The sequence below is a fragment of the Amphiprion ocellaris genome, chromosome 9, assembly GCF_022539595.1.
Source record: "Amphiprion ocellaris isolate individual 3 ecotype Okinawa chromosome 9, ASM2253959v1, whole genome shotgun sequence".
Classification (NCBI taxonomy): Eukaryota; Metazoa; Chordata; class Actinopteri; family Pomacentridae; genus Amphiprion; species Amphiprion ocellaris.
In genome coordinates this window covers 8771860-8787314 of record NC_072774.1, presented here as the reverse complement: position 1 = coordinate 8787314, position 15455 = coordinate 8771860, and the positions used below count along the sequence as shown (strand labels likewise).

The window sequence follows — 15455 nt, the reverse complement described above, 5'->3', positions numbered from 1 at the left end:
GGGGAACAGAGGTGACAAGACGAACTCATATTGTCAGGTAATACCTTCCTTTGTCACAGCTCTATCCTATTTCCCTACGAGATGGGCATGTTGGCTTCGGGAGGTGGATACACATACAGTGGGGGTTCTGCTATCTCATCTGTCTTCATTAAAAGCAGCGCACCACTGGGGGAATAGGAAAATCAACATAGACAGTGCTGCTAATTTATGTATTCATCACTTTTGCTACATGGGAAGCTTTGTCTGTCGCTGTTCTCCACTGCCAATGAAGCTACCCACTGAGCTGATTAACTCACAGGATTCACGCGAGCCAGTTCTTTATCGGAAATGGTTTTATTTAAATATAAATATGTGTACAAAGGTACAAGCAACAATAGCTCATTTTTAGCAAATAAAATTCTGAATACATTATTAAAAGAATGAACAAACAAATGGCAATTAGTTGTGTTCCAAAAAAGCATAGTAACTGCATTCAATGATTGATGAACAACTTAGACAAGAGAATCTGTGAATCCAAATAAATCAACCAAGATAGATACATATGTATATAAAGATACTTTACAATAGAGCAGCTTACACGCTGTACTTTAAGGCTTATATAAAATATAAAAATAAAGACAAGCGATGATGTTTGCCTTCTCACTTTAAGTGACATTTGTTCTCACATTAGGCTGCCTGGTAACAGCTTTTTAGACAAATGGCAGTACAGGCGTCCATACTGAAACATCCAGGAAGTGGAATGCAACCGGGACAGGTGCAGAAACCAATGTCTCGAACATGAAATGGACATGAATATAAACGCTGAAGAGTTTCACTAGACACATCATTTTTGCATGCAACAGAGAGAAAGTATGGGCTCAGCCATTTGTACAGATACTTAATGTTTCAGGGTAGTACTGTTTCTTGTAAACATGTTGAGACAATTTGATTGAGTTGTAGAACTTGAGAGTGTATCGTCCACATCGGGACTGCCTTACACGTCTTAACCCGCCTGAGCCTGCTGAAGTTGACGCTGCATTCAAGTTTATTTCAAGTTCAAGATTGCCACCATTTTCTAAAAACCTCGACTTTTGATTGTTCAGGTAATATCCTACTCTTCATTTTACAATCAGAAAACACAGCAGACAACAATACCAAGGGTCGGACAGCAGTTTTAAGTGTCAAACCTTATGTTTTCCCCAATACAATTTTACCATCTTTGGGTTTTCATGGCCTTACCTTGTCCATCGTGGTGCAACACACAGTTAACAGAGTCCTCCGTTAAAATGAAGGCTAAAATACACATTCTCTTCAAATCTCCTTTTAGCCACTGGTAAGCGACACTGCTAAATCCAACGTGTTATATGGTTGTTATAAGAAGAAACTCCAAGAATACAGCTCAGGCCAGAAGTATTCCACCAATGATTAGACTCATCATACAGTTCAGTGCCTGTAGCAATTGTTGGTCAGTACAGCTAGCCTGTTGTGCAGAATAGTTTGTCTGTCTCTGTGGATAGCTCAGTCTTTTGTTGATGATAGAGACACAAATGTGCTTAGAATTCCTTTCGCATGCCAACAAAACACCAAATGACAAACAACAAAAGGTTGGTCATATCGCTTTTTTTTCCTCAAATAGCTTCTGGTATCTTCTTTCAAAGTATTTTAGAGGTCATCTTGACGTTTAGTGTTGACACAAAGTAAACTCTGGAATGCAGGTAAACAGCTACCCCAGGCGTTTTGGCCACCCAAATTCAGGAGATGCATTTTGATTTATTTTCACGTTGGCCTTCGCTCTCACAGAACGTCTCCACAGGTTTGGGTGGTCATCATATAGACATAACTTAGTGAGGTATCGCACTGTAATGTCCATCATGTGTTTGACTTGAACATCACAATCTGCTGAATTTTCCAGCTCAGGAGCTCTACAGTTAGCATTATTGTAGATCCTGCTGTCCATCGCAGGTTGTTTGGTTGGTTATCCCATAACCTAAATCACAACTCCCTCCAAATACTGTCCAAACAAATCCTTGCAGGACCGTCTTAGTAAAGAAAGTCTCTGTTCATGTTAGTCCAGCCACACGTATGTGGAGCTGACAATGGTTATTTTACTCACTGCTCCTGTAATCTTCCCTTTTCCCACTTTTTGTCCAATCAGACATGAGTCTGCATACGTTGTGAGGGCCGGCCATAGTCGGACTGCTGGGAGGACACTTGTGAGGAGGCATAAGAGAAGCGAGACGAGCTGGACACCTTGCTGGCCTGATCTGATTGGTCATACGCATCCACCTTCTCGTAGGAAGCAGGCTTGACGTAGCTGGTGAAGGCGCGACCGTAGGTGGCAGGTAGGTAAGCAGAGCCACTGTAGAGGGGATCAGTGGGGTAAATGCTCGCTGGTTGGGCAGGCTGCTGCTGGGCAGCTTGCTGCTGTTCGTATGATGTTCTGGCTGCTGTGGTGGTGGCGTATCGGTGGGAGAAGTCATAGACACGAGGCTGAGTGCCATGCTGACCATAAATCGGGCTGGGGGAGGGCAACTGCGATGGGGTGTAGACTGGCCGAGAATTGGGCACATATTCAGAAAATCCACTGCTGCGGATGTGGCGGTCGTCGTGGCCGCGAACATTGTAGTAGCCATTGGTAGGGTCCTGTGAGAAAGATAGAAAATAAATCATCTTAACATTTGTCCAGTATCATGTGCAAAGGACGAAAAAATGCACACTTTCTATTTTGAGAGTGCTTCTTCAAGTAAGTGTTTTCAGTTTTACCTTGATGTCCGATCTTTCGTCCTCCTCCTCTTCCAGGAGGTCGCTGTGTTCTGTGCGCGACGTCCCAGGAGACTCACTGCTGTTTGGAGCCTGAGGGAAGACCAAGCAGTTTTGAAGAATTACTAGGATGAACAAGACCTTACTTGAATAAGAACAAAAGAAAGTCTGAGCATTATGTTACAGTGTTACTGTGACTTTTCCCCCACCTTCAGAGAGATACAGATATCTGACTTACAGAGAAAGTGAACAAATAAACCTACCATGGGTTCTTTGACATCCTCCTCATCGTCGTTTCCACGCGTCGCATTGTGATCGCTGTGAACAATCTGAACTCTAATGTCACTCTTGGAAAGACGAGTGCACCTTTTACCTGTGGGGATTGAGAAGAGGTTTACTTGACATTACCAGGAAGATTTGTGCTTGCAGTTGTACATGCAAACAAGGTGCACAAAACTGAACACGAACTGTGCAATTTTCAGCTCACAAATACTTCAGTTTGTTTGATTTGAAGAATTGGCTGTTGACCCTCGTGCCCATACTAACCATTGAGCTCACCTTTGCCTGTGTGCCTGCAGCAGAGGGAGACCAGAGTGATGACACAGATGAGCAGGACACAGCCTCCTCCTACTGCTCCGCCAACTATTATTAACATAGGCAGGGCTTCTGAAAGGAGAACAGGAATAGAGGGAAAGATATGGGGGAGAGGGTGGGGGTAGATGAGAAGGGAAGGGATGAAATGAGAGATAGTAGAGCGTAAGTGGCAGTGTCAAAAGTGCAGATCAGAGCAAATGAAGGAAAAGAAAGAGATACATTCATTTGTCTTGCTAATCCCAGAAATGCGCTAGTGCCCATAAATTCATCTGCAGTAAGCCCCGGTCCTCTCACAGCTACTGTAGCATATGCTCATGCAGGCAATCCGGCAACTCACAGCCTGGCTATTGTCTCTAATCTCTCTGAAAGAAGGGTAACAAGGCCTGACATGCAATGAAGCAATAGACAGTAATCTAATTAGAGATTCCAGGAGATACCGCTGCCCATTTCTCTGGAGACCTCGCTCTGCTACATTGATGTAAATTACTGGCGAGGACCTTATTTTTGGTGTCTGCTGCAACAAAGGTTTCCACTAAGATCAGTGTCGTAGCAGTACTTTAATTTTAAGACCACTTTAAGGTGGCTGCAGCCGAAAAATGCTGAGCTTTGCTGCCAGACAGTGACAGAGAATATGATCCCAACTGCAAACACGTGCGGATTCCTCCAATTGACTTTTGTCCCCAATCAATATCTACATTATGGGGCAAACATATTCATTAAAGAAGCCATCTGCTGATTAAATCATATCGATTAGAGAAGCATAATTAAGATAAGCACAAGACAGGGGCACTGCTTTTACCTAATCTAGCCCCCTTCAAAGTAAGAATTGAGACTATCACTTCTTTGCAGGGCCCCAGTGGGGATTATTACCTTGCTCCTTCAGAGTGACCAATGCGGTGCCGGTGCCGAAGCGGTTCCAGGCGGTGCAGTTGTAGCGCAGCTGGAAATCCTGTGCCAGAGTCTCGGATAGCACCAACGATGACAAAACTCCATGGTCGCTGGTTACTGTCTGCACTGAGTAACGACCAGAGGTACCAGACGACAGGCTCATGTCCCCAAAGGTCCACACCTGCAGAGAGGAGCAAGAGAAAAGACAAAAGGGAGGTAAGTCGCTGTCCTGTGAAGAACTCCTCACAGGTAAGCAAAGTAAAGGCCTGCGCTGCTCTTCATCCTTAGATCCCTGCCTGCCTGCTGATTGAACACCGGTTTCACTCTCTGTTCTGTTTTCTCTCCGCCGACCTCTAAGGTGCTCCGGGGCTGACACAGCTCATGGGCTCATGTTAAAGCTGCCTCCCACGTCTGCCCTGCAGGTGAGGCCTAAGGAGGGTTAGGTAGTTGCACTATGAAATAAGACTCCTCTCCGCTGGCTCTAGCGCAGGGCCAGCGGGGCACCTGTCTCTCACTCCTCCTCACACCCTAATTATCCTCTCTCAGCCCAGCGTACGCTCGGCAGTTCAACAGGGTCAGCCGAGTGATGCCTCTCGGGCCGCTAATTGAATATGGTTCGGCTGAAACCTGCAGGAAGCCAGTCCTCCACAGCTCCCCGAACTCTTCCAGTCAACGGCTGTGCAATTACGGTTGTGAATATGTGTGTGTGTGTGTGTGTGTGTGTGTGTGTGCATGTGTGAGTTGAAGACGTTGCTGGCTCAAAGGTGTGAAGGGGAGGTCAGGGGTAAAGCTCCTCTGAGTGAGCGCTCTCGTGTGGGTGTGGCCGGGAAGAAAAACGGAGCGCGTGAGCTCCCAAACACAAGTAACCGACCCACAACCCAAACGAGAGGCTCACTTACAATCTTATCAGGCGGGGGGCTGCTTCCCACGCGGCACTCCAGCTTGCCCTTGGAGTGCTTGACAGCATGCTGTGTGGCTTCTGCTGTGATGATAGGTGGACCTGGTGAGAAAAACAAGGGAAGACAGAGCGAGTACAGACGTTAAATAAAACAAAAAGTAATGTTGAACATTACCAAACTGGGAGATATCAATTTTTAAGTTCCTTATTTGATGAATAATTCCAAAGTTTACAAGCAACTCTGAGAAGAAATATAGCACTTTAGTAGAAGAACTAGTTCAAGGATGTACAAATATTTATTTAGAAGCAAAAGTTCGCAATCCTGGTCAAATTAAAGTGCATAAGTAATTTGCACACTGTTTTAATTTTACTTAAAGTATCAAAAGTACCCATTCTGCAGTAAAATGACATATTTTCCATCATACTATTAGATTTTTAATGTCTAAGTGCCATGGTGGAGGTAGTTTAACCACTTTATATACTGTTTGGTATTCCAATGGTTCCCAGTCTAAGGGTCAGACCCATCCAAAGGCACGCAACATAAATCTGAGATAATTAATGATGTTGGACAGAAGAAACAATAAAGTTTTATTGAACAAATGTACGTTTACTTATGACTTTTCTCTAATTCCCCAAGCCAGAAGCCAGAGTCTGGGAACCATAGCAAGATTTTAAAATCTGTAAAAGATGTGAAATACTATAATATCTTTAATTTGACATGTAAAGAAATATAAAAGAAGCATCCAAAGTCGAACTTAACTACTTCCCACCACTGAAGAAGCCACTCACCATTTACAGTGAGAGTAACATCTCTTTCTGCAACTCCAATTCGGGGTACGATGGCCTTGCAGGTGTATGTTCCAGCATCCTCCTGGGTAACAGCCTTCAGCTGCAAGGTGTTACCATTACTGAGCACCTAGTGAGAGATCCAGGGAGACAAGTGAGAAGTGTGTTAGAGAGAGAAAAAGCGAGAAAGAACGAGCTGCTGCTGGTGGGGAAAGGAGGCAGACAAAGGCAACTGGGACCTTTATCAGTGGCCCACTCATTGTGGAGGCAGCACAGAGGTGGGCTGACCATTGTAACAAATGCTGGTGGTTTGAGTTTAATTCCATTGTGAAGAGCTTTAATCACAGCATTAAGCACTCCAGCCACCGCTGAGTGACCGTGCTGCTGGGGAGATTGTTGTAATTAAACAGTGGGGACAGAACGGAGTGTACTATGTGTGAGTGGGCCCTAGCCTTTGGAGCTGCTACACTCACTCACTCCTTAGCTCATTGATCCTGTCATTCCATCAAGCTGTGATTAATCCATTTACCCCCACTCCTCCCTCCCTCCATCTTCACATCCACCCCCCACTCTCACTCTGTCCAATTTTTTTTTATTTCAACACACTTATGGAGTAACCCAATTAATCCATTACTCGTGGCTGTGTGAGGGACAGTGGCAGTGGGTGGATTAGAAAAATGCCTGCGCATTTCCCTCAGAGTGGCTGAAAGCGCTCTCTCCTTTGAGATGACAGCATTGCTTATGCCATCCCGCAGCATTCTTTACTGGGGTTGCTTTCTGCAGCATAGCCTCAGAAATTATATTAGTTGCCAGGAAAAAAAAAGCTCCTATGGGATGCCCCACTAATGGTGTGCGCGTCAAAAGACTTTTACCAGGATGATGTAAAGTGAAGGTGGAAATGTCCCATTTGTTCCACCTACGAAAATTGACTTTGAGGAGATGGATACTCAAGTGCAGCTGGGCCTTTCTAATGTCTGAGAAGCGGCTCTGAAAGTTTCAGCGCATGTTGTAATTCTGTTTGCTTGAGCCACACCCTTCCTCAGCTAAGTCATTGACGGGCTGATCGATGGATTGATTGACTGAGTTTGAGCTATGACAGCATGTCATGTGTCGTGATGATGGTGTATGAATCTGTCAGTGGACAGACAGTTTTCTGCCAGAGGCTTTAGCCCTCGGGGAGTATGGTGAGAGGAGGTGTTGAAGATTCAGCCTGAAAAAGAATGTGTGGGAAAAAGTGTGAGGGATTCATGCCTCAAGGCCATGTGTGAATGTTTCTCTCTGGAGGAACGGTGTTGAGGGGTGGTGTTGAAGCTTTGCCATCAAGATAAAGTGGCGACTAGCGTTTGTTGCCTTACCACGCTGGAGCCTTGCTTGGTCCAGGCCAGGGTCAGAGGAGGGTTCCCAGTCCACGCACAAGTAAAAGCAGCATCCATTCCGATATCCACCGTCATGGGCTTAGGCTCCGACAGCAGTCTGGGGCCAACTGGGGTGAAGCAACACAGACAGCCAGCGAGAATCAATAAGAGGCTGCTTTTAAAGCCACATATACTGCAGAAAACCTCAAAAACACACAGTGTTCGCCTCCAGTTAAACTCACATTGGACATCCACCAGAGTGCTGACGTTGGTGCTGCCCACAGAGTTGGACACCTCGCAGGAGACGGGGTCGGTGAAGTAAGAGTAGTCCACCGTCACCTCGAGGCTGTCCCCGTTTGCCTCGGAGATAGGCACTCCTCCTTTGGACCACCTGGGACAGATGAATAATCACATTATACACCCGCATTAGTTCGGGGAAGGCACTTAGCCATGCGTATCAAAGTGGCTGTTAGCTGATTCGTAGCTTGTGCCAATCAATGCTGCCAGTCAAGCAGCCCATTTAACCCAATGAATCTGCTAAACACTTGGCATCCTTGCGCTGCTTTGCTGGATTTCGTCTGTTCTCTGCCGTGTTGTGCAGCATCTTAAAATAGCTTGAACTATTATCGTAGATATTTTAGTCAGTGCAGAGGGAACAACTGAGATTAAAGTGACTGTTGCCTACCTGTATCCAATGATTTCAGGATTGGCCGAAGCTGAGCAGATGAAGAGCACCTTGGCTCCTTCAGTCACAGTCTGAGGTTGGACTGATAGAGTCACTGAAGGAGGGTCTGTGAGGAGCAAAGACATCCATGTTAGTGACTAAATTTGGCTTTAATGGTGCGACAGCATTAATTCTGCTCCATAGAACACAGCTCATAGCACGCGCTCTGCAACAGTGTGTTATTTTAGAGGTCCTTGTTGATGCTGGACTCACGCTGAACATTGATAGTGATGGATGTCTGTCGTCCAGCAGGGGCAGCTGGGTTAAGAACCCTGCAGGTGTAGGTGCGTCCAGAATCACTGTCCTCCGGGACGATTGGAAGCATACTGACAGCCGTCTCCCTCTTCCCATCCTCCATTAGTGACTGCAAAAGGTGGACAACAACATAGAACTTTAAATCAGCTCACACAAAACAAGCCACTTGCCATTTTTGACCTGCACCACTTAGAAATATCTCTGTGACACTGCAGGTCTTAGTTTTTTTTCACGTGTGAAGCATTAATATCGCCATCCTCTTTTCTGCCATGGCAGTTAACTCATATATTTTATGATGCAGCAGGGGATATTGTGCTGTTCCCACATTTCTGAGAGTGTTCCCCGTCAGCGCTCCTTGTTTGTCATCATCTTTTAAATCTATTTACTGCTCACAGAAATCAATACGCCTAAGTGAGGAAAGGTGTAGATTCTGAGGATATGGCTCACTGCTCTCTCACTTTCTGCCTCTCTTACTCATACGCACATACACAGGGAAGAAAATATTAAAAAAAAGTGATAGCCAAGGCGCCTGTGTGTCTTTTTTTTGGGAGTGGTGACAGTGAGTAAGAAGTGTCACACATCTTTGGAAAAGAGCAAGGGTGAGCTGAAACCTTTTCCCTGGATGGCCAAATCAATGGAGCAGGTCTTTCACTTCCTCAGCCAGACACACAAAACGCATTTTTATGCTAGATCAAATCACATCTCTCCCTGTCACCACCCCCTCTCTCTCTCGGACAAAGCACTGCCTACCCAGAGCCTCACTTCTTACATTTTCTTGGCTTTTCACATAGCTATAGCGCCAGTTAACTCTGTGTTCATTCCCTCCCTCCATCTCCTCTGCTCCTCCTTTCCTCCACATTCCTCACATCTCACATCCTCTCTTCGCGCTCCCCTCCAATCCTGTTCCCTCCCTTCTCAGTGCAGGCTCTCGCCTCCTTAAATGTGGCGTTTAGCGTCGTTTAGCGTGGTCAGAGAGCATGAAAAATGTGACACTTTCCCAGCCGCAGCTGGCTTACGCTCCGGCGCATCCCCATTGTGTTTCTACATTGTTGTGGGTGATTTCTTCTCTGCAGAAACTCTACTGTATGAAACACTCATGCCTGTCTGAGCTTTGGCATGCTCCAGTTATGCTGTAGTGTCGCTGCATTAGCGAGCAAAGGGGGATGGTGGTGGTGGAGGTGGAGGGGGGGTGTAGGGGAGGAGAAGGTGGGATGGGAGGAGGGGGTCAGGCATGAGTGGAAATGGGAGGGGGACTGCAGAGAGTGAGAGAACAAATCTTGCGAGAGAAGGGTGGCGATAGGGGAAAAAAAGTGAGATACCATGGAGGAAAGATGAGAAAAATAAAAAGAGAAATGGAAGAATATGAGAGAAGTATTATACCCTAAGAGAAGATATTTCTGTTTTGAATAGCTTTGCATTTATTTCTGCCCGCTGTTGCATTTTGTAATATCATGTGGGTGTTAGTGATTGAACGATAATGCCGGGCATAGATCTGTTCTCAGTGTACCTTGGAATAAATTGCAGTCTCCATGACCTCTCCATCTCTGTACCAGGTGATCTCAGCAGCAGGTTTGGCTCCCGAGGCTCTGCAGGTGAGGTTGTGTGGTGTGTGGGCCTTAAGACGTACAACAGGGCCGCCTTCCACCACAGGGTCAGAAGGAGGAACTGTAAAGCAGAACAAACATACCACTCAAAACAAAAAGACTCATTACAGCTCCAGGCGGCTACAGAGCCATGGAGAAGTAATACTGATACTGAGCTTGTTCTTGCTCTTATCTCAGCATCACTATATATAACAATACCTTCTTATTGCCAAGTGTGTGTTTAACAAGGTGTAGTTTCAGACAGGAGAAAAGACCATGAACAGTTGTCATGTGGAGAAAAAAAGAAACACATTCAACCTTATTTATTTCCTTTCTTGGGACTGGCATTATTGCTCTATTTGCTCTTACTGTTGCAGAGTGATGTTTCAACTGAATTGCTTATTTGTTCATTTATTTGCATGGTTTCGCACGCACCACTGGCAAGCCAAGCGCGCCACCCCTGATGAAGGCGTCTATCTCCCCAACCAATAAGAGAAGGCGTAAACATGGGGTTTGTGCTGGCCTTTCTCGCACCCTCCACCGAACCAATTTCACTGTGTGTATCTGAATTGTCAGAGGTCCTTCCGCTGCCGCGGCACGGACACTAATGGAATCCGAGTGCTAGGTGATTTTAATTTCCATGCCGATTCCCCTGACTGCACTCCCACCGTTGACTCTTTTGACTGCACAGGATTGCTTTGGTCTCATCTGGCCACATTGATTTACACAGACACACACATGCAGACATATGCATACACATTCACAGCAACAGCCCCCCCCCTACCTCTTTAATGTCCACACAAAACCATAAACCGCAGGCTCCTGAGCAGTGCACCTGATTTCATTTAGATGTTTATGAAAAGCATATAATGTTCATGAACCACCCCGGCTTGGTCTTTGGGAGAGCATTTAATGTAGAAGCGGCAGTTTTATAAACTTTCATGGCTGCCTCCACGTATGCAGTTTTATGGCTGTGCGTGGGTATGCGCTGGCTGCACTGCTTTGTGCTGCTCTGCGAGGTTTTGACAGGGACGCTGGACGCAGAAAGGTGGGCAGATGAGCTTGGGTGAGCTCTCTGAAGCTGTGCATTTAGTAGAAATGTTCCAGCATAACAGTGATGATCTCAATCTGCTTGCCTCGCCATGGCAACCCTATCTTATCACCCTGTTTCAATGAACTCGAAATGCACACCTTAACAGCAACAGATGGATTCAAGGACAGCAGGCTCAGAGGTAAAAGGTTTGCATTATGTCGTGGTGTAAGCTGCAGCAACAGGTCTGTGTAATTGTTCCCTCTGAGTTTTCCCTTCTTTCTGAATATTTGCTTGCAGGGCAATTTAGGCACAACTGACAGGACTAATTAAAAGAGTGATATTCCTTTGCATGCCACCAGATGCCAGCAGTGCTTTGTCGATTCCGATTCCCACAAGACCTGGCATTCCTCCTCGCCTCCTCACCAACCCCCCCACCTCTGAAACGTCTGTGTGAAGAAGTAGATCACTCACATCACGTTAATGTAAAATCCGCCTTGCGGTTGACAAATGTTGTGGCTCACTGTAAAATGTGCTAACTGTGCAGACCCTGACTTTCAGGCGGCTACGCAAGTCATTTGTGACTGCAGCTATCACATTATTCTAGACGTCCACAGTCTTGATTATCACTACTCAGAGTACAGGCCTTTCCTTTTTCTTTTTTTCCCCTTGCTGAATATCGCGGCTGAGCCTTGCTTGGTGTGAATTATGCTTTCAAGACATGTTTTTCACCAGAAAACTAGATTTACAACATGGTTATCTATGAGTACCGATAAGAAATTACTCTATGAATTGCAAATCACGAGTGTATTTGAATGTATTTTTCGTCCACAGTGTGATTTGAATATGATTATTTTGAGTGTTCCACATGTGTTACTAGCTTATTTGTCCGCATGTTTTTTGGGGTTTTGTGATGAAGACACTCCCCTGATTTTTCCCAAGCTCTGCCAGCCTGCAGGCCTTGGCCAGCTGTGAGGATCATGCGTGAGCTGTGTATCTTACCTAGTACAGTGAGCTTGGCACGGTGGGAGCGCAGCGCCGCCTGTGTAGCCTGACACTCATACACCGCGTCGTCCGCCAACTCTGCTGAATCGATCAGCAAGCTGTGCTCGCCTGATAGCGGGTCGCCCATTAAGGAATAGCGCGTCCAGCCTGCATGAAGCCAGCACAGAGAATAGAGTCAGAGACAAACAAAACCAACCAACAACAAACACATAATGAAAGGACAATAAAATGAACAGACTTGTGGCCCGAACAAAGGCGGAAAGGAACGTGGCGAGGCTCTTTAAGACACTAAATGAAAGCGAGCAGCACCTCACAGAGCCAGGCACTGAGCCATTGTGTTAGCAGAGGAGCGTGAGACTCGAAAATGCAACACGTGAGGCGGCTGCTGCATAAGGAGAATGTCCTTTAAACACAGACACAATAAAGATGGGGTGGCTAAGGTCAAGAGGAAGCCTCTCCACCTTCTCTCTAGTCTGCCACACATTTAAATGTCAGCGCGTGACAAAAGCCAATTGATTATCCACCTTCCTACAAGACTCTTAAAATGCTAACCAACAAATTAAAGTTCGGTGTGTGCAGCAGGAGCCGACCTGTCTGCAGTACATTGTTCTCTCACCATTCATTTGTGTAAAACCCCAACGGTTGACAGAGAGAGACTTGATTTCTAATGAGACCTGGCATTGATCGCAATGAGACAGACAGAGACAGAGAGGGCAATAAACAAAGAGAGGGCAGTAGAAAAAGGGTGAGACGGACAGACAGACAGAATGAAACAAAGAGGTCAGTGGCAGGACCTGGTAGGTCTCTCTCTCCACCCAGTGCCAGGCCATCTTTGGTCCACTGTACCATTCCTCTGTAGCCCACAATGACACACGGTAGAGTCACCGACTGACCGGATACGACCACTTGGTCCTGGGGCTGCTGGGAGAAGTAGGCCGCTTGGGTGGCTGCTGAGAAAAACAAGAAAAAGGACAACGTGAGCATCACATCTCTGATCAGTTCACTTTAATATTCACTAAATAGCCATAAAATATAGAGGTGCCCATAGTGCTGTTAATGGTGTTTCTCAGAATGTAACGGCAGCATGTTTCTGCAGCGCCAGCAGAGAACGAGAAAAGTGAACTGTAAGAGGTGTGAAAAAAATTAGGCTCCAATGAACTGGTCGGCTGTTGTTTTCAGGGCACTTACTGAGACGAGGCTGACATGAGTGAAAATATTATTTTTTTTCTTTCCCCCCCCCCGCAAATGGGGCTTCTAAGAGGAAGAGTCAGCTGCGCATCATAACTTATTTAACTCTTTCCCAAGACCATATGGTTATATGCTCAGTGACATGAAGCAAACACACTTCTAGAGAGGGAGAAAAATCTGCCACTCTGTGCTTTTTGTAAAAATGGATGTTAAACAATCAAAACTCCATTAAAGTTCCCGGGGGACCCATCCGTTTGAGCCTGCTGAAAGTCAGCGGAGACACCTGCCTGCCGCTTCGCTGCTGTGTTTAAGTACGGCACGCATTCTCTCCTCCGATTGGCTGGCTCGCCTTCACACACATGCAGCAACACAGTGTGAATACGGATTCCCAGCTCCCAACTGTTTGTGCCACTATGCTAAAGATTGAGTATTACAAACCCTATTGGCAAGGGGAAGATGGCAACACTCCAGAGGTAACTAATCCGTAGGGGAAGGTAGGAGGTGAGGGAGGGAGGCTGGTTGGTTGGTTATCTCAGTAGGGTGTCTGTGCAGAGTTGGGGAAGAGGACTTAAAAAACCTTCCCCTCATTCTCCGTCTTTCTTTCTTTGTTGCTCAGTGGAGAATGGAAGGGAAGGGGGACAGAGGAAGATAAAGAGGGTTCTATTCAGGCAGTGCTAAGCCCCCCCCCCCCCGAACTGCTTCTCTTGGTGGGAGCGCTTAAACAGACAGGGTTGCCCCCCCGAACCCACGGCAAAGAAAGCCACTGAAAGGAGGGCAACATACGGCGGCCAGAGACGCGCTATTGTCCCCTTGTCCCTCTCTTTTAATAGGCCTCTTCATTTCCAATCAATCCTGCTAAATGCAAGTTTAATAGCTTTTCAATAGCAGCTTTTCCCCCCAGAGGGTAGCTGGGATTTTCTCTCTCTCCCTCTCTCACCCCTTTTCTCTTCCCCCTCTTCTTTCTCACTCCATTCTCTCGAGTTTGCTGAAAAGGGGGCTTCCGAGGTTGTTGGCAGTGTTTATTCCGCACTCAATTACCCACTTCATCTCAGGGTGCACCGTGGACTGAACCTTACCCCTCGCCTTCCCCTCACCCCTTTTTGCACCCTCCCGCCTCTGTCACCCAACAGCACAATTAAAGCCGCCAAACCGTGAGCTCATCAGGAACGTGAGTTCTCCACAAACTCAAGACCGTTGCGGATTCTCAACAACCGCCTCAAAGCCCCATTTTTTCACATGCGCCCATTGTCTCTTAGTCTCCATCTGGGGCATTAATAGATAGTTGAGCAGGGAGAGAGGGGGGAAAAAAGAACAAGATCAGAGAACAATGCATGTTAGCTCCCCAATGTTGTCTCCAGCTACATCATTTTACCAAATGGGTTTTCAGAAGCCAGACTGAGCAGTGGGCGCAAACAGGTAGACTGTATGTGTGTCACGCGCTGTGGATCAAAAGAGGCCAATTTGAGAGCGTCAATGAGAAGTGAAACGTCTTGGAGCTCAGGCTATTAGGCATTTAGCGAAGGCTGGCATTTTCCCGTCATACCGTCAAAAATGCTGCTTTAACAGTCTGCTTGTCTGTCCCTAATATTCTGCCTTTATGAGCTATTGAGCGTTCCCATATTCCTCCCCTTTGCCGAGTGGGTTGGGGATTTTCCTCTTTGTACTTGCAACAGTACAAACATTGATTGCAATTAAGTATCTTGCCCAGAGTATCTAAATATTTACAATGAGTAATAATTCATTGGTTGATTGTTTAGATGGATTACATGCATTGAATTGTTTCTCTTTACCTCACCCACATACAATTTCTCATGCTTGCATATGGCAATTAACGCAACGCATGCTCACACGTATACATGCAGCCGTACAAATATAAAATACAGAGAGCATGTGCTGTAGAGAATGTCTTCACACCATATGAGTGATTCATTGCTCTCCAGATCCCTTATTGAAAACGCTCAACAGAACATCTCGACTGGCTAATGACTCATGCCAGATTCCTTTAATTCCTCCTTGCTGAATTAGACAATTCTTTGACGGTGTATTAGCAGCTTAATTACATGAATACATTTCTGACGGGGAGAGAGGGAGTAACGGAACCAGACAAAGCAGAAGTGGAGGAGAAGCAGTCAGAAGAAGTAGGGAGCTGTGGGTGTGAAGAGGCTCGTTTCTCGGTGCGCTGCCGTGTCACGTACACACATGCATGTACACAAATGTAGTTTTTCAGTGTTTTTCGCCTGACTAAAAATGAGGCGAATTGGCTGCAGTTGAATCGCATTCAAAAAGAAAGACTTCAATCCCCATGAAATTCCAACATTGCTGCAGTGGATGTGAGTTTTTTTTTTATTATTTACAGTGTTGTCTTGAATACTGTGCAGGTAAATATGTGCAGAGAAGATTAGTCGTACCA

At 46.0% G+C, this 15455-nt stretch overlaps 1 protein-coding gene across 3 annotated transcripts in view; it reads right to left on the bottom strand.

Annotated features, from left to right (window-relative positions):
• Positions 1 to 311: 311 nt before the first annotated feature.
• The window catches only part of kirrel3l (kirre like nephrin family adhesion molecule 3, like), a 32870-nt gene continuing 17726 nt past the window's right edge, over positions 312 to 15455 (bottom strand). The window contains exons 2-15 of one of the 3 annotated variants that reach the window (XM_035954194.2): positions 12652 to 12804; positions 11855 to 12004; positions 9747 to 9904; positions 8198 to 8348; positions 7946 to 8051; positions 7503 to 7651; positions 7261 to 7388; positions 5909 to 6035; positions 5121 to 5221; positions 4204 to 4402; positions 3286 to 3405; positions 3003 to 3112; positions 2743 to 2832; positions 312 to 2622 (exon numbers count right to left, since the gene is read on the bottom strand). In XM_035954194.2, the coding sequence (XP_035810087.1) occupies positions 2131 to 2622; positions 2743 to 2832; positions 3003 to 3112; positions 3286 to 3405; positions 4204 to 4402; positions 5121 to 5221; positions 5909 to 6035; positions 7261 to 7388; positions 7503 to 7651; positions 7946 to 8051; positions 8198 to 8348; positions 9747 to 9904; positions 11855 to 12004; positions 12652 to 12804 (2234 nt within the window). In that variant the 3' untranslated portion in view covers positions 312 to 2130. Of the gene's footprint in view, positions 2623 to 2742; positions 2833 to 3002; positions 3113 to 3285; positions 3406 to 4203; positions 4403 to 5120; positions 5222 to 5908; positions 6036 to 7260; positions 7389 to 7502; positions 7652 to 7945; positions 8052 to 8197; positions 8349 to 9746; positions 9905 to 11854; positions 12005 to 12651; positions 12808 to 15455 lie in introns of all 3 variants that reach the window. The other 2 variants (XM_023283126.3, XM_023283127.3) reach the window with 2 other exon arrangements.